Source organism: Ciconia boyciana, chromosome 3, assembly GCF_034638445.1.
Source record: "Ciconia boyciana chromosome 3, ASM3463844v1, whole genome shotgun sequence".
NCBI classification, from domain to species: domain Eukaryota; kingdom Metazoa; phylum Chordata; class Aves; order Ciconiiformes; family Ciconiidae; genus Ciconia; species Ciconia boyciana.
Window position 1 is genome coordinate 87,295,348 of NC_132936.1, and position 26,005 is coordinate 87,321,352.

General features: G+C 38.2%; 1 protein-coding gene across 1 annotated transcript in view; it reads right to left on the reverse strand.

Moving 5' to 3' along the window:
• The window catches only part of RGS7 (regulator of G protein signaling 7), a 236,615-nt gene that overhangs the window by 35,992 nt on the left and 174,618 nt on the right, over nt 1-26,005 (reverse strand). The window contains exons 5-7 of the mRNA XM_072858044.1: nt 24,901-25,007; nt 12,754-12,805; nt 360-424 (exon numbers count right to left, since the gene is read on the reverse strand). Coding sequence (XP_072714145.1) covers nt 360-424; nt 12,754-12,805; nt 24,901-25,007 — 224 coding nt within the window. The remainder of the gene's footprint in view (nt 1-359; nt 425-12,753; nt 12,806-24,900; nt 25,008-26,005) is intronic.

The window sequence follows — 26,005 nt, forward strand, 5'->3', positions numbered from 1 at the left end:
AGTGCTTTTGAAAATGTTGCCAGAGATCCTTCATTCAAACCTTACACGGTGTAGGGTACAACTGCTTTCAAACACTCGTGCTGTATCTGGGATTTGTGAACAGTTATTTCTGATCCTGCCATGGTGATCTGAGCAGAGTAAGATTAGAGATGGACCAAAATCTCAACTTTTGCCTATCTAGCCTTCACTACAGTCTCCCAAACAGCATTTATGACTACTGAGCACTGTCAGACCCATGTGCTGGCAAAAGTGGGTAACTAATAAATTTTGACACATAATGGTTATAGTTCTCATGCTTAACGTTATTTCACATGCTCATTAGGCCCAGCAGAGAAATTTACTTTTCCCCAGGTACTTACAGCTTCGTAGTCTGCTAGCTCTAGCCTTGCTTTGTTTTGCATTGTCCGCTTGCAGAGGTAAACGGCTGAAACAGAATAAAATAACACAGAATTTGCTACTATCTCACAAACACAGCAGACCAGAAATCTAGAGGCTTCATCTCAATTTTACTGCTAGCTTTTTTTGTTTTGATTTCTCCCTCTATTCTAAAAAGCTTTAAAGACATGATCAATGCTACCAGTATTGTAACTAAAATGATGGGTCAGATACAGAGATTCATTAAATAATTATAAATTCTGCTTTATGCAACAGACATCATATACAAAATGCATGAGATACTTGGGGTGAGATTGTTTAATGGCCAGGGAACTAGCACGTTAAAGAAAAAATGTCAAAAACATTTTTTAAACTGTGTGTGTGTAACTCATAATGCGTAAGAGTTTTGTCAGGAGCTGCTGCTATATTAGTCAAATAGGTTTTTAAGAACATGTATACATGGTTTTATTTATTTTTACTTTATATTTAGAAATCACAAAATTTCAACCTAAGAAGATTTAGCTAAAAATTAATTCCAGATAAAATTCAAGTCTCACACAGATTAGTCTGCTATAACCAATATTTAAAACAGAAAATGAGACCAAAAAATGAAAAAAAGTGTATCATGTATTAGATATAATGAGAAAAAATATTCTTTCATTTATTTTCTAGCTCCAAAATCCTTCAGCAGAGCTGTTCTGCCTCCACCTCATTCAGACAGAGCAGAATCTTAACTAATAGAATACCGAAAGCTAAATACTGAAAGAACGCAGCGATGAAAATGAAACTTAAGACTACATAAACAGCACAGCATGTTTGCATCATGTTGCTTGATCCTGCATTCTTTATGCACTCCATTACCCTTGCATGAAGTATATTTCCAGTAGACTTTATTTAGCAACAAATACTTCACATCAACTCTGAATATTGTATAGCTTCCTCTACCAGTAAGACAATGAGTGCAGCACAATTCCTTATTGTGCAATATTTACCCACTTCATTACTTCAGAGCACCTTCTCACGTGTGAGATGGAGGAATCTTTTGATCAGTGTAGGTAAGAAAACCTTAACTTATCTGTGGTCTCTACGATCAGCAAAAATAGCCCATATTTACTGGCTGTGGTTAGGAATATTCCTGCTTCCTGACTGCCAGCTTGTCCACTACAGGAGCAAAGAGGAATAACTTCACATAGGAACCTAACTCCTGCAATCACTAGAAAGAAGGAAGTGCTCATCTTATATATAGCTTTGATTTTTAAGGTAGTCAAACCAATTATATTTTACAACTCCATGCAAACATTTATTTCTGACAAGTCACCTGTAAATGCATGCAAACCCACTCCAGTGGATGCTATTTCAGTGTAAGTGATGACAAGCACTTCTAATAACCCCAGCTGCAGTTACAGGTGTTACTTGATTTAAAATGAAGTTATATTTTAATGCAGTTTTTATCTCCCCCCGCCCTTCATTTTCTGTGTGTTATCTAGACTATTATATTTCATACTTTTTCACTTTCCACTCCCATAAGAAGCCATGATGTCTTTCTCTATTCCTGGCACTCCCACATCCCCTCTGGTTCCAAAGCAACTTCTGTATCTACAAAATCTACAAATACAAATACAAATCCACATCACACACCAAGCATAGCAGACAAACAGTTTCTATAGCCTCAGTTTCCATGCATACTAATATTAGTATACACTTACACTAATGCATTGACATGCATGCTGAAATGTCACAAAAAGATGAGGGGATGAATTCTGGATGAATCTTTGTACCTAGGTTGCATCCACAATCAGTACAGTGGTAAGAGAATACTGAGGAGAGAGATGGTCTTTGTCATTTAGTTCCTTTTACAGTGAAGCATTTTCCTCTCTTTTCCTTCAAAATCGGTTATTTCATTGAACAAGAAAAAAAAATCCCTAAAGCCCTTGAAAATATTAGCAATAAAATACATATTTAATAGAAATGTGTAGACAGTTCTGAGAATTGCAGGGGTCAAATTTTGTCTAGTCCAACCAGCCTAATACCATTTGAACAGAAAAAAAACAAACTCCCTGTTCTCTGCACTTGATTAAGCCCTTGTAAATCACATTCTCATGGTCCCAGTATAGGCACCTTTAGTTAGTTTAGCACTTCCTTGAGTCCCATTGTGGGTATATTTTGGGATTAGCATCTCCTGCTACCTCCAACAAAAATAATTCCTGCAGAGGTGGCTGACTGTCCATCTTTCTGTCAGGACAGGTTTTAACAAAAAAGCATCTTCGGATCACAGAGTTCTCAACACTGGCCAAACAACCACGAGGTCACCAGGAGCAGGAGAGAGTAATTAGCTTGCCACACTATTAATCTAATACTGTGTCTAAGAAAACTCTTGTCTTCACTGTGTGACTGTACTGCAGTATTTTCCCTGCAGCGTTCTTTTAATGAACCTTTTTGCTCCAACCCCATAGCAAATAGTCCATAAAAGAATGCTTGTTTTTCATTATGAGCATAACTTAGCCAAGACCCAAAAAATCATGTTCATCCCTCAGACCTTTTTTCTCTGGAATATCCAGATCCCCACCCCTTCAGGAGCCTAAAGGTTATAATACCTGTGGCTTGGATGCTTTATGTCAGAAATGTTTCTATGTGCCAGTGTGGATAAGGCAGAATATGCCCAAGAAATGTTTAGTTATTCGGGAAATACGACATATCCCCTAGTGTAGAAGAAAACACTCCCGAAGGACATTCCTACTCTTTGACTTAATTTACAGCCATTGTTATGTGCTAACAATTACATCCTTATTATAGAAGTGCATGTTTGAGGATCTATTTAAGTGCTACTTGTAGTCACACAAGAAGCTGGCAGCAGCTCAGGAATTTGAGTTCTCCAGTTCACACTCTTGTTATCATATTCTTTGGCTTGCCTGTAACAAAATTCACTAGCACATTGGAAAGCAAGAAGAATGTGAAAATCACTCTCATTTTCAGCCAGAACATTTGAAGACACAGAGAAATGAGGTTTTGTTCTTCTGACTTTTAGGGCAATGAGGTCTGAAATATGGATACTCCCATCTTTCGCAGGTACCACTCCTTTTCTGCACCAAAACACGTGTGAAGTAACTGCATGTGTCCAGTAGTCTGACCTAGAGCATCTGGGGAGGATGTCAGTCAGTTTCCCTCTCAAAGCAGAGTCATGAGCCCTCAGCATTTCAGAGAATGACAGTGTCTGGTTTTCTAATCCCATGATTTGTACGAGTTGTCATTGTTTTTACAGCTTCACACAGAAATACAATCTGCAGGAAGGGTCTCCAACTAAAAGCTCCTCTATTTCTCTATATAGTTCTCTATTTATCTACCTCTTGGTCAGGGCCCTCAGTACACCAAGGAGCTGTAATTGCCCTGAGCAGCCCATCCAGGGTCTCCACTGAGGCCCCCTGTGCCTAGGAGCTGTGCTTAAGCCCAGCTACCTCCCCTGGCCCTGGCTTGAGCTATGAGCTAGATATGCCTCTAACCAGCCCTGTAACTTACCAACACTGTCCTGGCTTCCTGGCTTGACCTTGGACCTTCCTGGTCACTTGAGACTTCGTCAGTGAGGACATTGCTCCTGCCTGCACTGTTGCCACCCTCAGTTCTTGCTTACCTTCTCTTGCAGAGCTGCCTGCTTTTGCCGCTACCTCACAAGGGTGCTGAAAAATGCTTAATATATGGATGAATGATTTGCAAGGAACAGGGTCTGATTAATAACCTCAATTTGCTAAATATGGACTGCCACATACACTCTTATTTTTAGAGCCAGTGTATTCTGATAGATTTTGCAATCAACATGATTGCCTCCACTAAAGTGAATTATATATTAGATGCTATAGCTTGTGCTTTAGAAGTGACTGATTATCATGAGAAAACAGACTTGCCAATAATTTTAAGGGCAATATTAATATGCAACATTTCGTAATGAAAGATGGTCAGTGATGTTTATAAATGGGCATCTGAACCACAAACCAGTACTAAAACACACTTTGGTAGCTGTGCAGTAAATAGAGACTACTCACTCTTGAAAATTCTGTTCAGGCATTCACAAAACGTGGGCAATGTGAGAGCTTAAAGTGAGATTGCAAAGTGTTCTAGCGAGAGTTGTATGAAAAGGGTGTCTGGGTTTTCCCTCTTGCAAGTTTTTAAACTGTTACACCCAAAATAACCCATTTTCATGGTTAGCTACCTTTGTTTCCTATTCTTGACTGTTCACTTGTACTTGAAAGCTCCTAAGAAACCTCTATAGATTTTTTTCTTTAAAGAAGATCATAGTGATAATGACAGGTTTCATTCTAGAATCAAGAAACTGGACTGAGTACACATTATGTTACACACACTTACTGGAAAAAAACCAGAGCTTTCACCAAAAAGTTAAATTGGGGAATTTAAACTTGTTGCTAAACAGGGGCTAAATCTTTCCTCTCACCACTGCAGAGAAAAAGCCTCAGCAAAATTCAATGGAAGTACAACTGGGCCTCTGAAGACCACGGATAATGCTACCTACACATCCACCACAAACCTAAACTCCTTACATAATTGTCTCAGTGCCAGTGGTGTTACAGCTTGATTCAGCCCCAGATGGTGGGCGTAATTTTCAGTGAACACTCATTATCTCCACTGAGGCCAGATTAAATTTATACTCTCTGTGAGTCAAAATTCTGGTTTCCGAGTCAGTGTGTACATGCCTAGTCAGTATTTAAAGAGCAAAGAAAATAGAAAGTACTGCAAGGTCTAAGGGCGTCAAAGTGCCCTGTGGGCAGACAGACGTTCCCCTTCCATATGCGAGTGCCTGCGTCAGATGGAGAATTACAGGACAATTGGCACAGAATATGACTGCAGGATGAAGAAAATGAAATCAACTATCTTATTTAAACATCAGAATTTCTATGGCTACTTACACCATCTTTCGGTCACCTCTGCTTTTACTAAATAAAAATCATTTTTTCTCTTTGCAACAGCTATGGAGTTTCACTTAGTCTTAAAAAATGATGAAAACTTTTAGGTGGACAATCAGCCTTGTGTATCTATGAAAGAACAAACGTAACTTCTGAAACACTCCTCCCTTTCTCTACTTGTTACTCTTTGATTACACTATTTCAATAACATTTAAGGAATGCAATTGGATTACAGATTTAGGTGGGTAGAGGACTTTCTTACATAAACCAAGGGCAAGAAAAAACAAATTGCAAACTACCAGAGAGCTCAAGAATTAGAAAAAAGGCAAATTCATCTTCAACACACAAAAGTCCCCAGATGAGTTTGTCCTGGGAAAGTCCTGCAGGATGACAAAAAGAGGTATGGAAGAGAGGTCACCCAAGCTACATAAACTATAGGATCAGATAAAGAATATCCTGGTGTCAAATCTAATTTAAAATTGCATCCATTGAATTATTTCATACTTCTTGATGTTATCATAATGTTTTCAGTTTGCATTCAAGAACTTAACACCCTGCTTTGGCACCAAAAAAAAAGCTTTCTACTTCCTCTTAAGGCTCTCAGATTTAAGGGCAACTCGAATGCACTTGCTAAGAAGCTTCTAAGAAGAGGAGGTGCAACAAATCCAAATACACTGATTTTGCAAAGAAACCACCTAGGGCATGTGCAATCCAAGGCAAGGCTGAGGATGTCAGAAGATGGAGAGTATTTTCTTCTAAACTGCAAAGATCAGCTACAGGGATGGCATCAGAAGGTGGCCGTTACTTGACAAAGTGGGCAATTACTCAGTGCCCACCTGGCTAAGGGCTATCAGTGGCAAGACAGTGCATGACTACAGAAAAAAGCAGTTGTTGTCACTGCTCCCTTCATGGCCTGAAAGCTCTAATTTCCATATTGATAATGAAACAGACAGACCTATTTAGTTTACTCAACATGGCAATTCGAAAGCAATTCTGAAAATTATGAGTTATGTTTATAAATCTCAGAACTTATTCTGATAAGAAATTTTATCTCCATTTATAGGGGCCCTAGATGCAGATTATCAATGCTTTTAAAGTAATGCTTTTAAAATAATGCTGCAGAAAACATGTACTTGGGTCAGTTACCTTTTCATATGTGTGCATACAAATGCATTGGCCAAACATATTTTCAATGCTCCACATATTATGGAAATAGGTTACACATTCATGGAAAGAAAAATTCAGGTAAGTACAAAACTCTGAAGTGGTGAGCTGGCTGGAAAGCATTTTCAGGAAATGCCTCCTGCTTACAGAGCCCTCGCTGTGGTTGTTTGTCAGTGTCAGAATTAGCAAGGATCAGAACAAAATTCAGGACATGCTTGTTGAAGTGAGACTTTCTTTGCATCATTTATATGACAGAGATAGCTCCTAATGAGTGAATTGTGTAGCTCTGCAGAGAAATATAATAGGATACGAATTCAGAGTGGAAAAAAATCTTGTAGGTCACCTCTTCCATCTTTCTGCCAATGCAAGTCTCTTTCCTAAAGCTCATTTGATTTGGTTCTGCCCCAATTAAATTTTATGCATAGCAAGCACTGGCCCCAGCCACATTTTCTTTAGGGACTATTCTCCTTGATATCCTGTACTCCTCACGTAGTCCTGCCACCAAGATCTTAGTCAATATATTCTGTATATGTAGTTTCTTAAAGCAAAGTCACTCACTTAAGGAGCCACAACCCAGTCTTAGCAACAATTTAGTACATTATTTGAGTCTGGTGGAAAGACTCTGTTTCTTACTACACCTAGAAATCCAGCAAATTTTGAGACACTTTGAGACAGGTCCTTAAAGGAGGGATCTCTATTAAGGACTAAGAGGATTGCTTGCCAGAGTCATTGCTGACGTACTCTGGCTGACACTAGCTGTTGAAAAAATGGGAACTGGGCATCAAGATTCAAGATTATAGAACTGCAGAGCTCTCCAGAAACTAGTTACACTATATTGGTAAATATCTCCTCATTCTCATGGCATAAATTTTAACAAATAAATTTTTATTCATATCTCACAATTTATATCGAAGAAAATGCTACTTTGCTACCAGTTTTGCCCCAAGCTACTGACTCATATTTATGGATTGATTTCCAGAGATGCTGAGCACACGCAGTTTTCCAGCAGAGTTCAGGTAAGCAACAGGGTTTAATATTTCTCAAACACAAATCGCTTACTAATAAGCTGTTGCCAAGGGAATCCTGCCTGAGCATTTGGGCAAAGAAAGTATATAATGCATCCTCTGTACAGTTCTCCTTCTAGCCAGTTACTCCATGGAAAAGGGTGCAGCAAGACGAATGAGAGAGAAAATTCCTGAACTAATCAAATTTTCATAGAGGGATTTGAAGCTAGGCTCACAAAATAAGGGGGCAACAAACTCTAGAGAGAAAATTATACGAAAATTTTTATTATTTTTGTATAATATTTTCGTATGAAATATTTTCGTAATATTTAATATTTTTGTATGAATGATACATGATAGCAGTTACTTTTTGTGCACTATGTACTCTTTATCATGACTACACGTTTGGCAGAGGAGGGGCAGATAAGCCAGGTGCGATGGCTTGTGTTCAGAATGGAGCAGCAGAGGCTGAACACAGAGAGGTCTCTGTCAGTTTGCTCTTAAGCAATAAGAAGGTATCATTAGGAAGGAAGCTTTGTACAGACTGACTTGCTAGCTGATTATCAAGAAAATTTAAAAAGGACAGACTTTTGCTTTCATAAAAATGCTGGAAAACAACAGCTATAAGACAACAACTTTCACACAGCAAAAGTAGATCGTTTCCTTATTTTACTGTAACTCAGACTGGATAACAGAGCCATGAATATCTATAGAACTGCCACAGAAGTTTACAGGCAGCACTTATCCAGACAGGGAGCTTACACTTTTAGAGGGAGCAATTAATTAAGGCTATTTTTTTTCCTGTAAGTGCTCTAATTTCCTAGAAGATTGCCTTTACAGCACATGACTTTACCTGGAAGGCTACTGAAAATATGTACATTTTCAAAACTTGTCTTTCTTCACAGCAGAATTTAAGAATATGCTTTGAATATATAGAAAAATAGTCTCATTTAGCATCATTTACAGATAACACGGTCATGTGCTCTTAAACTCATGTTGCATTATCAGTTATTTACTGTGTTCTCCATAACCTACCAAGATTCTGCAATCCTCCTCCATTTTTAACTCATTTGGGAGAAATGCACACACATAAAATTACAAGGCTGAAACAGCATCCTCTTGCAACTATATAGATGCAGTTGACTGTTGTCTTCTAGTGTTAGTCCAAACCTTCTTAACACATAAGTGACTTAACATAAGTGACTGTGGCATTTTAAAAATTTTATTCTGTCTCTCCTTTGAACGTACTTCTTTTTTTAATATGCAGTTAACTGTACGAAAAGGTCTGTATGTCACAGACACTTTTGAGTTTAACCATCAACAAAAGTGCACTAGAGAAAATGGGTAAAAGTTACTAATTCTTCTTCATATCTTATACGCCTGAAATTCTTTTAAGCCTCTTACTTTGTCACAACTATGTTCATTTGTTTGCTTAGGCTTAGGCTTGAGCTTTTCAAACACAAAAATAATTTATATTTTGTTGTGAATGGAATTTTTCCCTAACCTTTCGTATTTCTTATTTATCTCATTCAAAAAAGAGAACAGTAAGGAACTGAATTCCTCAAATTCGCAACAGCTGTGAGTCACTAAACCTCCAAGAGAACCTGTCGAGTCCCATGAGAACTGAGGCCAAATGCATACGGAATAACGATTTCATATGTGGCATTATATTTCCCCTTTCTGAGATGCAATGGACTTAACAAGCCTCCATATTTAATTAATTCTTAATGACACAAACAGTTTTTAGTCTGACAGAAAAAAATTCTGTCAGTTACAAAATTACATCTGTAAGAAAAGAGAAGATGATTACAGGTAGGTCACATGCACAGCCATTAGCTGCATTCATTTCCAGAGCCAGTTTTCTGAACTGAGATCCAATACTATTTGTCACAAAGCCAAATCATAATTCAGGAACATGACTTAACTCACAGGAAACGCAAAGTGATTTGAACTACACTGGCCTTAAAAATTATTATTATTATTTCTTATTATTATTTATTAATTTATTATTATTATTATTAATGTGCATACTTCTTTCCATTAATAAAATCCCACTGAAACCAATGGGATTCTACACAGAACAACATGTCCCACATAGGTGGACTCCAAGACATATGGCATTAAAACAGGTATCTTCAACAGATGGAACCTAAGACCCTGCCTTTTTAAAAATTATTTGCAATTTGAGGCATCTCTTTGAGATCTCTTATAGCATGATGTTCAAGAAAAAGGAAGGGAGATTTTCAGCACTTTGTGAAAATTAACAGTTTCTTAGTAATCTCAGAATGATCAGATGGTCAATATTTCGATAGTTACAATCAAAACCAAAGGCTACACAATTCCACTTTGACACACAATAAATTAATCCAAGCCCTCTTTTTGCCACCAAGGCATAGCACTACCCTATAGATTTATTATGAGAACAGGTCTGCAGTTTCTTGACATTTTGGAAGATTCTGTTTTAATGTCTTTTTTCTTCACATTTTCTTCAGATAAATCTTTTTTAATGAAAATATTCGATATTACAAGCTCACGTGGAACAAGAAATTATATTTTAGAGAAAATATTAACATATTATGCAAAGATATAAAGATTATTTGTTGCTGAGTTAGCGCTGGTAATAAACTAACACATGCAGTATCTCAATCTCATTTGATTTCTAGTTTAAGATTAATTATTTTCCTGGCGGAATGCTACATTCTGGACTGTAGCCCAGCTATGGGTGAGTAATTGTAAATGGTTGGGAGTAATTCTGAAATTAAAATAAAATTGTAGTCTGTTTTCAAAGACTCATAAAATTAGGTCAATGCCAAAGAAAGTGGTTTGCTTTGTTAATAACTTTGATAAAAGAAGATTACAGAGAAAGCCTACTTCTTGCTGGCCTTGAGAGACTCCTAACACCTGCCACAATCATTAGTTTTAGGAGGTGCAGTTTCAAGCTTGGTTAGGACAAGTCCATGAAAATGGAAGCACTGCATAGTACCATAATACATGACAAGTATGAAATACATTTGCATATCTGTAATAACATAAATTCTATTTATTATATTTTCTAGGAAGTAACAGAATTACTGTGAAAATCTGCAGAACCTCTTTGGAGTGTATTTGAGGTGGAATTTACCCTTTAATATGCCCAAATTGTTTCAATCCTACTTTAGATTTATTTTGGATTCTTGAATATTATCTGTTCGATTTTTCTGTATTCCTCTGATGACCACTGTTTACAACAGTTATATGATCCTTGTTGCAAGCAGCTGTATTCAGTTCTCCCCTTATCTGCCCTCTACGTATATTCACAGAAAGGTATCAGAAAAAAATCCTCAGGCCACAAGGCAAATGCTAATTTGCCTGGGAAGATGCTAACCTAATAAGAACACTATTGAAAGGTTGTCTTAAAAATTTTTTTTCCTGCGAATGCTCTAGCATTAGCCAGTTCTGGCGAAGCATGGCCACCTTAGGTAGGTCTAGTGCAATGCTCTGACGGTGTTGCATGGGGGAGCTGTGGGTGGGTTTCTTACAGGCTTGCACCTTTGGCTCATGACTCAGAAAGAGCAATGAGATGTTAGGGTTGGGGCTTTCCCTTCCTTCACCCCTCTGCAACAGAAGAGCTTAAATTCACCAACTGGAACATATTTTCCAGGTCTTATATTTAAATCTCAAAACCTCTCAAATGAGTTCAACAAAGGTACCTCCCTGCATGATGAAGAAACTGATCCCAACTTTAATTCTCTATTTCTGGCATGCAAAAACTTGTCAGATTATGTAAGATTTCTATTTACTGACTAAGGTATGTAATTCATTGCTCAATCCAGTGATCAGCTGTGACTAGAAAGTTAGCGTCTCCTAATTTAGATTAAAGGATATTAATAGAAACATTCTCAGCCTGATCTCAAGTTCAGACCTGTTAAGCATATATTTATTTATTAAAATCCCCCTGGTAATGTAATACATGTTACAGCTGAACAACTCAATGTCTCTTAAAACCATAGTAAATTACTATCTGATCTTTAACATATTAGGAGACTATACTGAAGTGCCCCTCTGAGAAAAGCAAATAACACATTTGAGGAAAGGAAAAAACATTGTAATAAGTGGTAAATCAAACATTTCTCCTTCAGTGACTAATTTCCTCATATGGAGTGGCTAATCACTCAGATGTGGTGTGAATTACTCCTCCTTTGTAGCTTTCAATAACTATTTGCTGGACATCTTAAAATCTCAGTATTTTAAAGAAAGATGAACATTTTTCTCCTTCTATAGGATGCGGAAACTGTCACCGTTTTCAAACTCTACCTTGAAGGCACTCAGTTCTGCTGAGAGTCTCAGCTTGAAATTGTTTTATTTAGCAATGTATTTAAAATTAAACTGTGTCCACTGCGGAAAGGAAGGAAGCGTCTATTGGAACCATCCATCTCTGTGGTCTTCAGCTCCCAAGGGCTGAGACTGGATCCATATTACAAGTGAACATGCATCTAAATTTATGAAAAGCTGTAAATAGAGACTTTCAAAGTTTGAGTTTTTGAAAAGGTAAGCTATCATGTACATGTTTAGTTATCTAAATAAGTGACCTGGTCTTCAGATCAGCTGAGTACCTACAGTCTGGATTAGAATGAACAGGAGACTGCACATAGATGATGCATTTTCTTTAAAAATCAGGTCACGATTTCGTGTACAGAGGCACCTAATTTTGGTTATAATTTTTAATGAGTTTTTTTTTAATACTTTACTATCTATTATCTTCAGATTTTCCTGTCTAAGCACACATCAGTAATAACAATGTGTAATTTATGAAACAACCCAAGAAACAGGCAAATAAACAACATATTTTCTAATATAGATCATATTAGAACCATATTAGTTTCCATAATAAATAATTTTCCACACAGTGTATATCAGAAATAAGAGATCTAAACTAGGCACATCTTTGGGTCTGAATCTGAGAATAACTACTGCACAACCATCAATAAAGTGTCCTCTGCTTCACTGAGACTTTGTCACTGTAAATAATTACACTTCCTGGAACAAACAGAAGATGTAAATGACAAGGTAGGTTTTGATGAGTTTTGAGGCTTTTTTTTTTTCCTCAGATCAACTCCAAGTCTGACTTTAATAAACTTTCAATAAACTTTGAAAAAGGTAACAACACATTCATTTCAATATCAGCAATTCTTGAACAGGAATTACATGACATATAATTATGTTTTTAACAGTGGGATGATTAAACAAGACAGACTGCAATGATGTGTTCATTCATATAATACATAATTCCCAAAAGAAATAGGAAAGATTTCTACACTGACCATAGTCTGTGTTTTCCGGCTCCCAACAATTTGATGGCCAAAAATAGGGTGTCTATAGACAAAACAAAAAAGTAGGGAACTCAAGTTAGACAATGCAAGCATTATACAGTCCTTGGATTGATACTGGTTTTCAGAGTCAATTTACATTTTGGTAGACCTATTATATTGTTACCTTGACAATTTTGAAATAGGCATCAAAACAGAAAATTACTTTTCTATGCTTATTTATTGCACGAATGTCAGAATGGCATTGAAAAAGAAGAACAAAGTGTTCTTTTTATTCTTAGTTAACGGAGCAAAAACCACAAGGTTAGGTAGTGAGGTTGCCTTTTTCATCTTCCCTAGCAACAAACTTCTCACATGTCCTGAAGAATCAGTTTTAGAAGGTGAAAAGACAGAAGATACTTTGGGGTACATTCAGTTCTTGATTTTGGAGAGTTTTCATTAGTGCATATTAGTATTCAATACACTTTCCTAGGAGTTATTTGTTTAAAAACGCCACTAAACACAACCTGTTTTCACAAAGTTATCAAAGTTCTTTTCATTTCTTGAAGTCTATTTTTTTTCCTAATTGTTTACCAATTGTGATTTAAAATGTGATTTTTCTAAAAGAAAGCCAATAAAAGTATCAATAACTAGTTCAATACTATGCTTATTAAAACTGTGCTAAATGTATTGTTAAAATAATTCACTTGACCAAATGAAGAATATAAGACCATATAGGCATTTTTCATACAAATAACTTAATTTTTAAAATGGTAACTTTTTGTTAAAATGTAAAGGATTATAGTATTTTATACATAACACATTCATATATATATATACACACACACTCATACAGAGAATTATATATTATTTGAGCAGTTGAATTTATCTCATTAAATATGTGGACTGGTCTGAGTGGTATTTCAAAACACAGGTGCTTCCTTAGGAAAAAATTCTTCTTTACTGTCTGTTTCTTATTGTTTTTTCTCAAAGATCTCCCAGCTGCAAAAATGGAAACCTCTCTTGCTGCCCACTTCCCTCAAAATTATTTTAATGTTAATCTGGAAACCAACAGGGCTGAAGGGTGACACATTCACACCTACTGTAAGTTTACATATATATTGTGAAAAATCTCTCTCTAGTATAACAATGGCCCATCAACTTTAATAGGAGCAATTTAGAACTTGCTATTTATCAAGCAAAAGCAATGAGTTAAAGGGTAAAAAAGAAACTATCACAAGCTAACTTCACAGACGGAGATGTGTTTCTTGTAAGCTGTTTTGTGCTCTATAATGGAGCAGCAATAAGTCATTTTCCTATGAACTGTTCCTTTGCAGTGCCACTGAAATCAAAGTGACCAGTATAAGCACAAATGGAAAGAAGAGGAACCCCTAAACAATGAATGGCAGCACTCAGTGAATCCTGGAGAAGCAAGAAGCTATAAAAGTAATTTAACAATGTCAATCATATAAAGCATAAAGTCATCATCATTTAAATATACAGTTTTCAAACTCAGGGAGGGACAACAGTCCTTCCTTAGAGACATGAAGTGTATCTCGGGAGAGGCCCAAGAAGAAAAGCACAACTACATAATTTTCCTGCTAACAATAACTTTAACCTCTGTTTATGGGTTCAAGCTGAGCTTCTGGAAAAAGGATGCAGTGAGGGTTACTAAATACATAGAAACCATATCCACTCAGGCAGCTCCTGAGCTGAAACTGGCTGGGGCTCAGATTTTATTTAGAGGGGAGTAGCAGTTATGGTGGAGGATGGCTGGAGAAAGGTGCAGGGGAAGAGCCCTTTCAGAAGTAAAGAGACCGAGATTTTTCCAATGGTGGGTATACTTGCCGCAAATTCCATATTAAAAGTCTTAGTACATACTTAGGATTTCTCTTGACAAATTACATACATTCCCATCCCAGCTGAGACTAAAAAATAAATTCTGTCTCCTGATTTTGAGCAAATCCCAAAATTGCTTTTGGCATTCATTTCACATCAGGCTATGAGGAAATACTATATATTCACGACTATATGTTTATGATGTAAGAAGAGGACTCTGTTGCTTCATGGATAAATTAAAAGCTACCTGTGGCCAGCAAGAATACTGCAAGAAATAGTTCTGAGAGGCTCTCAGAGAGATTATATCAATCAAGGATAAATCTGATATTACTGTTTTCAGTATTTAGTTAAAATAACACATTCAACTTTTACTGGGACTTGCACGTCGGCGGTGGAGAGAGAATGGGCACTAAACAGAATATAGGAAAGGGGGCAGGATTTTCAATGTTGTGAAATGTCACTTTAGCTCACTAGGAGGCAGAGGCTCACTAGGTGGCCAAGGCTTTTCTGAAGGACGAAAAGGTGCATCCCAATGGCAGGACCTGGTTCTAACAGAGGGACTCAGTTCAGCCCAATGCTGAGAAGTGTGAAAATGCACGGAGAACACATTTTCCCTTCCAAAGCTGAACGAAACTTTTGAGGGAACAGATAAAATAGATTTTGTTCCATTAAAGAATACCCTACCAAGACTTTGCAGGTGTGGTACTTGGAGTGAAAGCAACTGCAGGATGAGACTGGTATTCTGCAAAGACGAGCACAGCAGCGTGAGGGCCAGCAGGCTCAGAGAACAGGCGGAGGATGTCTCAGGGAAGTAAACCAAGGGACAAAGAGATGGAAGGGATATGGCAGTTATTGAAAGAGACCGTACGAAACCTCCAAGTACCTTTAGAGAGAAAGTGTAGTGACAGGCCAGTGTAACCACACTGGCAATCTCCAATCAACTAAACATGAAAAAGAGATCATGGAAAAAGCAAAAATTAATGCATATGCTACTGAGGATGAGTCTAAGCCTCCCTGCGCCACCATGCCTCTGGAGATAAAAGCAGAAAAGTTAAAATAGAACATGAGTTTTAATTAGCAAAGCATATGATACGTCATAATAAAAGGTTTCAATAATTTGTTATAAGGTAAGCCAAAAAGAAACTCCAGCAAAAGGCAAACATTACGATATGAGGAAGGGGTTCAAATAACAGTTAGTACAGATAAGTACAGAAGAGTATTAAATGTCTTCCTTGTTTGAGTCTCCAGAAGGAGGGAGACTGTGGTCAGATAAAGGTCTTTTTGCCCAGGGAATGACACACAGGCGGGAGCTCTCCTTGCTGATGCTCTGAACTGAGCAGGCACAAGCTGCCTCTGAACTGCAAGCCGTGACCGTGCCTGTGTGGTGCTCAGATGCATTTAATGGGACCTGCTGAGAAGTACAGCTCATCAGCTGAAGCACTGCAACGTAGCCGGAGCTGGCCTCCAGCCAGCTGGCTCCCAGTGGGAACAAAGTTCAAGTCTGCCTGCAATCAGCTCTGCGAACATGCCCAAAATTAATTTTGACGTGAAGATAAGACTACAGGGCAAAGTACAGGAAGAAAACCAGGAAGAGGAATATTTATATGAGGTCAGACAGTTCAGGTTAGAGGCCTGATGAAATTCAGCACAGAACGCTTAAGGAATTACTGTGTTTTCATGTGGGTAAACTGTGTTTATTTGTAGAAAAAAAAGCCTCACCAAACTACAGAACAACTCCTGGTTCCTCAGCACCGTGAGTTATACGCATGTGTAAATACTATGATGAAATTTTTGCTCTGGTACTTCTCTTTCTCCTCTACCTCTAACTCTCTATAGTATCTAGTATCTAACCAGCAAGAGTTATCAAAAGTATTGGATTATCTGCATGATGTTTAAAGGGGTGCAAGTTACCTGAAGAGCAAGTTATACACAGAAAAAATATTCATTCAAGTAACCTTTTAAACATGGGCAGTTATTTTAAAAAAAATCACATAAGGCAGAGGAGCCTCAGAAGACTACAGCAAGGGGAAGATCTACCTTTTTCAGAAAAGGGGAAAGGATGAAATTTTATGTATTCTAATCTTTCTAGATCTAGTGTCTAGATTGAACAATTGTAATACACTATCCATTTCTGAATCCTGAAAAGCTAAAGGTTACTAAAATTTGGAGTTTTCAAAAACGTATTAGGTCACTGACAATATAAAGCCCCTATTAGATGAGAAATAAACAGTAGATGCTATGTATTTTGACCAAGGCAAAGTCCTACATTACTTTCTTACCAGCAAGTAAAGAATTATGGTATCACCATAAGATAAGTGCTCAAAAGCAGCTACAGCTGCTGATAAAGTTGTATTCAAAGAGTAGATAACTATTCTTCACTTTCAAAGCAGGAAATGGCATTGGTGGGTGCAGAGACAAGGAAAATTCTCCTAAAACCAGGCACAAAAAATAGTGGTAAGGGACAGGATTAAGACTTAAACAGAAAGAAAGTAAAAAAAATCAAGAAAAATCTTTAAGAAAACCTAGACACTGAAAATGAAACATTATAAAAAAATCAGTTTCTGATTAAAGGATATTTGCAATGCTGTGGTTGTATGGGAAAAAAACATCAACAATAAACTTGTGTGTAGTTAAATGACTGATGTTTTCCCAAAGGTGTATTCCACATTTTCTTGCCTAATTGTTTGGTATTAACAGCCACAAAGTTCTGGTCTTAATCTACCTCGCCATGAGTCATGCACATTGGATAAACTGGAATACCCCTTGATAAATTGTAGCAATAAAAGTAAATCTCAAGCAACGTCACTCCTGGCTCAGAAAAGACCCAGGGACAAACCTCATCACAAGGCTCCCATGATAGTACAATTCAGTTATTAGAATGATACATTAAGATTTTGGGGAAACATGTATCAAGGCACCCCGTTCAGGCTGGCCCTTGAGTGTACTGAACAGCCCCTTGCCTGTCTCCATTCTTCAGGGGCATGCTCTGGGTGCATCCCCACCACCCCCAGCTGCAGTCCTCCTCAGCCCCAGTGCCTCATGGGCTCCTACCTGCCCGGAGATTTATTGGCCCAACCTCTGCAATCAGGCAAGTTAACATCGAGCTTGCACAAGGTCTCAGATAGAAATCCCTGGAACCTTTGACTCCAAAAACCTGATTTTCCTACAAACGGAGTCTGAAGTTTACGTTGTCCCTTAGATGTTACAGATCTCAAATAGTTTAATCACATAACACGTGACTATAATGTATGTGCTGAGTTTATATCTTTCCACTTCTGTTTCAAAAGTCTCCACACAATTTCACAGTCCAGACATTTAATAATCCCTTAGAAGAATTTGCTAGAGAGGTTATCCATGAAGACTGAGGGAAGATTTGCCTTGGTCAACAAGGAAAGATTAGGAAGTAAGAAGACTCTGATAAGATCCTTGGTCTCATGGAATGAGGTCAGGAGTGAGAACAGGAGGTGTGTGCAAAGGAGAAAGCTGCCTGCTCTCATCTGATCTATTAAAAAACTCCCACAGCAATGCAAGGAGGCTCTGCTCACATAAATGACCTTCTGTATACATGGACTATGCAAACAAAGCTTAGTTTAACTATTTGTTACAACCCACATATCCCAAGTACATTGCAGAAGAATTATAACGTCCCTTGAAACACACATATTCCTATAGCACAAACATTATACAATCTATGTGCCTTGTTTCATGATCTAGAAACCCTATATAAGTGAAGATTTTCCCCAGGAGAGTTATAGACATGGTATAACGTTGTACCTCAACACTACCATTTTCAAAGAGAAGATCATAGAATCATAGAATCATTTAGATTGGAAAAGACCTTTAAGATCATCAAGTCCAACCATTAACCTAGCACTGCCAAGTCCACCACTAAACCATGTCCCTAATCACCTCGTCCAAACGTCTTTTAAATACCTCCAGGGGTGGTGACTCAACCACTTCCCTGGGCAGCCTGGTCCAATACTTGACAACTCTTTCAGTGAAAAAATTTTTCCTAATATCCAATCTAAACCTCCCCTGGCACAACTTGAGGCCATTTCCTCTTGTCCTATTGCTCGCTACTTGGGAGAAGAGACCAACCCCCACCTCTCTACAACCTCCTTTCAGGTAGTTGTAGAGAGCGGTAAGGTCTCCCCTCAGCCTCCTTTTCTCCAGGCTAAACAACCCCAGTTCCCTCAGCTGCTCCTCATCACACTTGTGCTCCAGACCCTTCACCAGCTTCATTGCCCTTCTTTGGATGCGCTCCAGCACCTCAATGGCTTTCTTGTAGTGAGGGGCCCAAAACTGAACACAGTATTCGAGGTGCGGCCTCACCAGTGCTGAGTACAGGGGGACAATCACTTCCCTAGTCCTGCTGGCCGCACTATTTCTGATACAAGCCAGGATGCTATTGGCCTTCTTGGCCACCTGGGCACACTGCTGGCTCATATTCAGCCAGCTGACCACCAACACCCCCAGGTTCTTTTCTGCTGGGCAGCTTTCCAGCCACTCTTCCCCAAGCCTGTAGCATTGCATGGGGTTGTTGTGGCCCAAGTGCAGGACCTTGCACTTAGCCTTGTTGAATCTCATACAATTGGCCCCAGCCCATTGATCCAGCCTGTCCAGATCCCTCTGTAGAGCCTTCCTACCCTCAAGCAGATCAACACTCCCACCCAACTTGGTGTCATCTGCAAACTTACTGAGGGTGCACTCCATCCCCTTGTCCAGATCATTGATAAAGATATTATGAAATATCCTTAAGAGATTTATCTTTAAAAAATATCTTTAAGAGATTTAATCTTAAAGAGAGTATGAAATATCAAGGGTTTTTGTGAAACGTAGAAAATCTGAAGGAATTATCACACTTAAGCATTTTACTTTTCCTCAGAAGGAAATGTGAAGCAGTTCGTCATGAACAAGTATTAAACAGGGAACATTTGTCATTTTGCCATGACATCCCACTTATAGCCGGAAGGAAGGTGGGTGGTAAAATGGTTTGGGGAAAGTCAAGTACTGTTTATCAGCCCAGGCAGAAATAATGCTGCCAGTTTTTATCAGTACACTTTTAAGACACTTTGTTTAATTGTATCTGTAATTTGAATAAGCAGACAGTACAAGTCAGCAGCTAGAGAAATAACGCTTACCTAGCACTGCACATGCGATCGTAGAGCCATTTAAGCATTCAGAACAAAACAGGCTGTTACAAGGATCTTCATGCCATTGACAGAAAACTGGTTTTGCACACACAAACGCATACAGGTTCTCTTGCATTATAGACTAATATCATTAGGTAAACCTAACTACAGAAATCCATAACCCTCCTGTTAATAAAGTCATATGAAACAAAATCCTGGAATATAGCACATATTCCTCACTAATCAAATTGGCAACAGTGGCTGCTATGCATCATGAGCAATCCTGTGATAAAACAAATAGATCTGCTTTGGCCCTACCATAAAATGAATCAATAACAATATCTGAGCTAATGAAAGAGCCACTTGTAAAAATCAGTGTTGCCCATCAGCTTTTATAAAACATGATTAATTTCTATGCATTAAACTGTATTACTGAGGAGGGAAATCATTAAGCATCTTTCAGCTACCCCTTGTTGATAGTAATAAGAAAAGAATTGTTGTTTCTGAAGCCGCTCCACTCCATGAAATCTTTTAAAATCTAATTATTGGGATGGGAGAGAAATATTCAAATCACTCACAAACTTTCCTTTGCATATTACTGCTATTCTTCTCACAGGCACCAGGGAGTCTTTATAAACAGCAGAAATCAAGTCTTTGCTAAAAAATAGTTATACACAATCTCAAATGCCTTGCATGATGGATGGCAGAACTCACGGGCATTCAGTTTTACATTCACTGCAGTTGACTCAAATGATCTCCTGGTAAAGGAAAAGGGTAAGATCGCTGGTCTAGCACTGTCAAGCCCATAGAGGAAGGATGCCAGGAAGTAGTGCTCCACAGTTAGCTCAGAATTATTGAAAAAGAGGTTGAGGAAGGTGGAAAAAATAAAGATTTTGGCTCTGTGACTCCTCTTTTCTAACCTGGAAAGGGGATGAGCATGGAAAGCAGCGGGGGGGAAAGCGTCTGAGTAGGGAGTTAAAAAAGAAAAAAGGGCATTGACAGGGCAGTCAGAAAGACACATGGATTTGAAATTATTTTTTCCTCTTTGAAACCTAAACAGAACCTGTATATGCTGAGCCTGAGCTGAAGAGACAATAAATTAGTCCTTGCACCTGCAATTGCCGAGAAAATCTGCCAAATGCTGGATAAGACAACCTGCTTCTTTTTTATTTCTAAAATCTGGCTTCCAATAAAATCCTTCCCTCAAGGCATAGTAGATGATCCAGCGAGGCTGTGGAGAGTGGCTGGAGAGCTGTGATGTTCAGCCACAGCCTCAGTATTCAGAATGGCCAGAGGCTGGCCCAGGACTGAGCCAAGAGGTAGCTAGTTGAACAGGGCTGACGCAAAGAGATGCGGGAAGCAATATAATTCCACCTGAGACACAAGGATCCACAACACCTCATGCCTACACTATTTTGCAGCAAAGATATTCCAAGATCCTGCTATATAATTTTAACCCCAATTTAGGCATGGGAAAACAAGGCCAGAGAGGTTAAATGCGTTTGTCAAGAAAGTGATTCCAGTGGTAGAACAGGAGAAGACATCACAGGTGACATCTCCATCTTGCCAAAATCCATGAGTTTTGCTGCTATCTTCACCAGACTCATGCTTTCACAAGAAACTGTTCCCATTTTCACACTTTTTCTCAGCTATTTATGCCTTCCATCTTAAAAGTTACAAACCAATAGCAGAACCTAAACGTCATCTCTGAAAAGTAATTTACGTTAAATCACAAATTAATCTCATCAAAAAATGGGAGTGTGATTATCACTAGCCTCAAGTATCCTAGGAGTTTGTTTAAAGACAAAAAATATTAGGAAACATTATTTTTTGCTATGAACATTGAGACACTTAGTATGCATGTGGAACTCATAGAAGAAATCAACAGATCTTTCCCTGGGAGACTATTACAGAAGTTTACCAGCTGAGAGGGCAAGTCAGGCATTCCTCACCAGGACGGACATATTGTCACCTATGTGGATACGGATGAAAGGTCTCAGTGAGTAATCCCTGGCCCCAGGAAGATCTGCTTTCTAAGGTGCACCTTGCTTTTCTTATTTGGGCCCCTCATAACTATTTGCTCTCAGGTAGAGGAGGGTGGTTAGCAGGTATTCAGCTCCTTCTTTGGTCCCAGGTTTGAATTACCAGGAAAAGTCAATGCGGCTGTTCAGGATGGTTCAGAAAGTATCACTATCCCTGAATTTTCTGCTTTGCCTTGTTGAGACTAATAAGAAATTTCCTCTCTGAGGAAGGCAATTAATATATAGATCCATCCCCTTTGAATTAAATTGTTATTGCAGAAACTAAGCTAATTACACCTGAGTAGGTCAAAGAATGATCCGGAATGATTTTTTTTATTTCTAAGGCCACATTATTTAAAAAAGCACATATAACTGATTTTACAGCCCTCCTGATGGCAAGAGTAATAACTGAAAAAGTATAATTTTGCCTGTAAAAGGGCATTTGCACAAATGAAGCACAATCTCCACTGCTTTTAGCTATTTCTATACAACAGAAGGTTGTTTAAAACAAACTGGAAGTAATTTTACTGTCAGGAGGGAATGCGTCACCCTTTGGAAAACAAAAAATGAAGTGCATGGAGAACGTTATTGTAGCTAGCCTGTTTCTGTAGGTCAGGTCTTTGTATTGCAGATGGAGATTTCTCTGCAGGGATGGCTTCTGAACTTTTCAGTGCTGGCAGGTGCACAGTTTTCTTTCTATTAAAATATCCAGAAATTTGTGAATCCTGTCCAATACGCAGGGGGTCCTAGTTCCAAAGCACCTAAACAACTATTCTAGTGCAAAATTCACACATTTGCAGTCAAACTTTCCTCCCCATTGAGTATGTTGTCTTCATCTTCCAATTTAACAGCTTCAGTAACAGATTTTATATTAGTCTTATTTTGGTGGGGAATGTGGAATTGTAATGACATAACTTTTGCTGTTACAACTCCAGTTAACAGTATGACACCACTATGAGTTTTTTCTCATGCTATACATTAACAGCTGAAATTGCATTGTTTTAACATTGGTAGCATAGGAATAGCAATGCAAAAGGTACCACAGAGCAGCAACCCACCAAAATACTGCAGATATATACTGAGCAACACTTGAGGAAATTATCTTATTTCATATGCATATGTCAAATAGGTGCCAAATCCTTAACTTATGTAAATCAACTGATATAATTTTACAGTCTAACCCTCACTGAAGCTTCATGTCCAAACATGTAGGCTGTAGACCTCTCTGAGGAAAGCCCGTGGCAGGGTAGCTGCAGTACTCTTGTTCACAGTGCAGCTAATTCAAATCTATACTTTCCTTCGGTTGAATTATCATGCTAGCAGAGGTGCTCATTTTCCATGTTTGAGATAGAAGCAGTCCAGCAGCTGTGCAGAATTCAATGACCAGCACTCCTATAAATAAGTCCTATTCTCTGCAAAACGAAGTCCTCAAAAATTTTGTCCTTCTGGCCACTGCTTATGCAGAGACAAGCCAAGAACTGGAGCCTCAACCACTCCATGATTTCTTTTCACTTTTCACTTACTTACCTCATAACCACATCAGTGCCTTTCTCTCAGCAGTAAGCCCCTTCACCCATGTGCCATCCCTCTCTTCTTTATACTGAACACTGAGGAGGATGAAGCACCATGAGAAGGAAAACTTTTCCTTCAAATCCTCTCTCCAGGATCAAAGGTAACTGTGGATCTGGGAGAGGAGGCTTGGAGTGACTGCTCTTTGTATTACCCATGTACACATGTAACACTCTCCTGCTGAAGGACAGGTTTTTTGCACTGTATGACCCACAGGATCTACATATGAAAATATGATAATATTGTATGCATGTATGCAATAATCATTCCCTTTCTTGCCAGACTGTGCTGTACATATTTAATTATATTCACTCTAGGATTTCATTTTAGACCAAGTATTATGAACCTTTCTCTTCCCTTATGTGGGTCTATAGAACTCAAGCCAAAATATTGATGAAAGTATTGTACAGCAATTAATCTAATATAATGTTTGAGACTATGATTGGTCTCCAATGTATCACAGTTTTCTTCTGCATTTTAAAGACCACAATCTCAGTTTTATTTTATTCTTGATGGCTTTTTATTTAAACAATATTTAAGACAAAGCTTAGCCTTAAATATCTTGAAGACAATAGATTTTGTTCTACCAGATATTATTTTTCTGTAAGTATTTAACACAGTTAGAACTAACATAGCAGGATTACCAAACTATGGTATTCATATAATCAATTTCGTAGTGATAATCATCATATAATTTCAAAGCAAGAAATATCTAGGGAAGATCTTGGAGCAGCTGTTGGTGATACCTACCAGGAAGACCACCTAATAGGAAGAGCAATACAGAACACAACCACCATTGTCAAAGGTGGCACATGGCAAGCAAAGTTGATTCCTTCTCTAGAAAACATAATCAGACACTGTGCAATCATTTGTTTCAAGTCATAGGTGGTACTGCTCTGCAAACTTCTAGCTTGCTATGTATTATTAGAAAAGCAACATTCCTGCTCCCCAAACCCTTAGTTTGAAATCTAATATAATAAAATACAACTATGTAGGCATCTGAATAATATACATGTAGGTATAGGTATACATATACATACATATACATCCTTCCAGCTTGTTCTGAAGCATCTGCATGTTTGTTGTATGCAATGGGACTGACAGATCAATGTAGAAATGTGTCTGCACTTGTTTGAAGAATACACACTACTTCAATACTACGTTGTTATCAGTCAGGAAATCCTCACATAAATATTACCCTCCATTTTTAATCAGATTTCTGCTATAGGTTTAATAAGTAAAATAATTCCCCCTTTCCAAATTAAGACTATGTTAGGAATAAGAGTCAATAAGATAATTTCATTTCTTTCACTATATTTCCCAAATACTAGATTAATTTATTTCATGAGACATACTTCCACACTTAGCATTATCACACTTTTTCCAGGGATCAAAATGATCACTATCATCTTAACACTTTGCTGACTTAATTTCTAAGTAAAATCCTTCTACTGTTTTTTACTTTAAGGGGAATTGCCACCATTTACTAGGTTACATAAGAGGTTACATAAGTATGGTTAAAATTTGCTATGAACTTTTGTGTAAGGCCTTTAATATGAGCCTGCATTTGTGCAAGTCACGAACATTTTGAAAACACTTACCTGGAACCGATAAAAGGTGCCATCATCCTTTAGTGTTAGAACATGGTCTGAGATTGGAAAGAAATAGCCATGTGCTGCCATCAGTGTTCCCAAATGTAGAGCTTCCACTGTTTGAAGAACAAAAGAAAGATAAATTTAAAAATTAAATAACATCTTTTCAGCAATTTAGTTTCCTTGTTCAGATTTACCTTATCTCCTGCAGATAACCACTTGACTCTCAGTCAAGGTCCTGCCATCCTGAAAGTGCTGTCTTTTTCTATGTAACATAATGATGCAACCAAAAAACCTCCCTTACTCTCCTTAACAAATGGCTATTAGATGTCCCATTTATAGCCTCAGTTCCACTACTTACATCAGCATTAGCAGGTAGCTACCGCAATGTTCACTCACTCGTTTTGAAGCTGAAAACAGCTATCATTTTTACCCTGATAGTGCAGCCTGCTTTTCCTCTTCAAAACAGTTTCAGATTACATGATTTTAAAATAGTTGATTCCAATTGCATGATATCTTCCTCACTAGCTTTATCAGAACTACAGTAAAGGATACAGATTTCCTTAAAAGTTTCTCATTACTGGGAAAATAACAAAGGATCACTGAATCAGAGAATGGTTGAGGTTGGAAGGGACCTCTGGTGGTCATCTGATCAAACCCCCATGCTCAAGCAGGGACACCTAGACCCAGTTGCCCAGGACCATGTCTAGATGGCTTTTGAAAATCTCCAAGGAGGGAGACTCCACAGCCTCTCTGGGCAACCTGTGCCAGTGTTTGATCACTCTCACAGCAAAAAAGTGTTTCCCGTTGTTCAGAGGGAACCTACTGTGTTTCAGTTTGTGCCCATTGCCTCTGGTCCTGTCACTGGGCACGACAGAAAAGAGCCTGGCTCCATCTTCTTTACACCCTCCCACCATTTATACACATAGATGAGCTTCCACCTGAGCCTTCTCCAGACTGAACACCATCTTTTCTTATAGGAGAGATGCTCCAGGCCCTTAACCATCTTTGTGACCCTCTGTTGGACTCTCTCTAGTGTGTGCATGTCTCTCTTGTAATGAGGAGTCCAGAACTGGACACACAGAGGATGAATTCAATTAACTTTAATGAACAA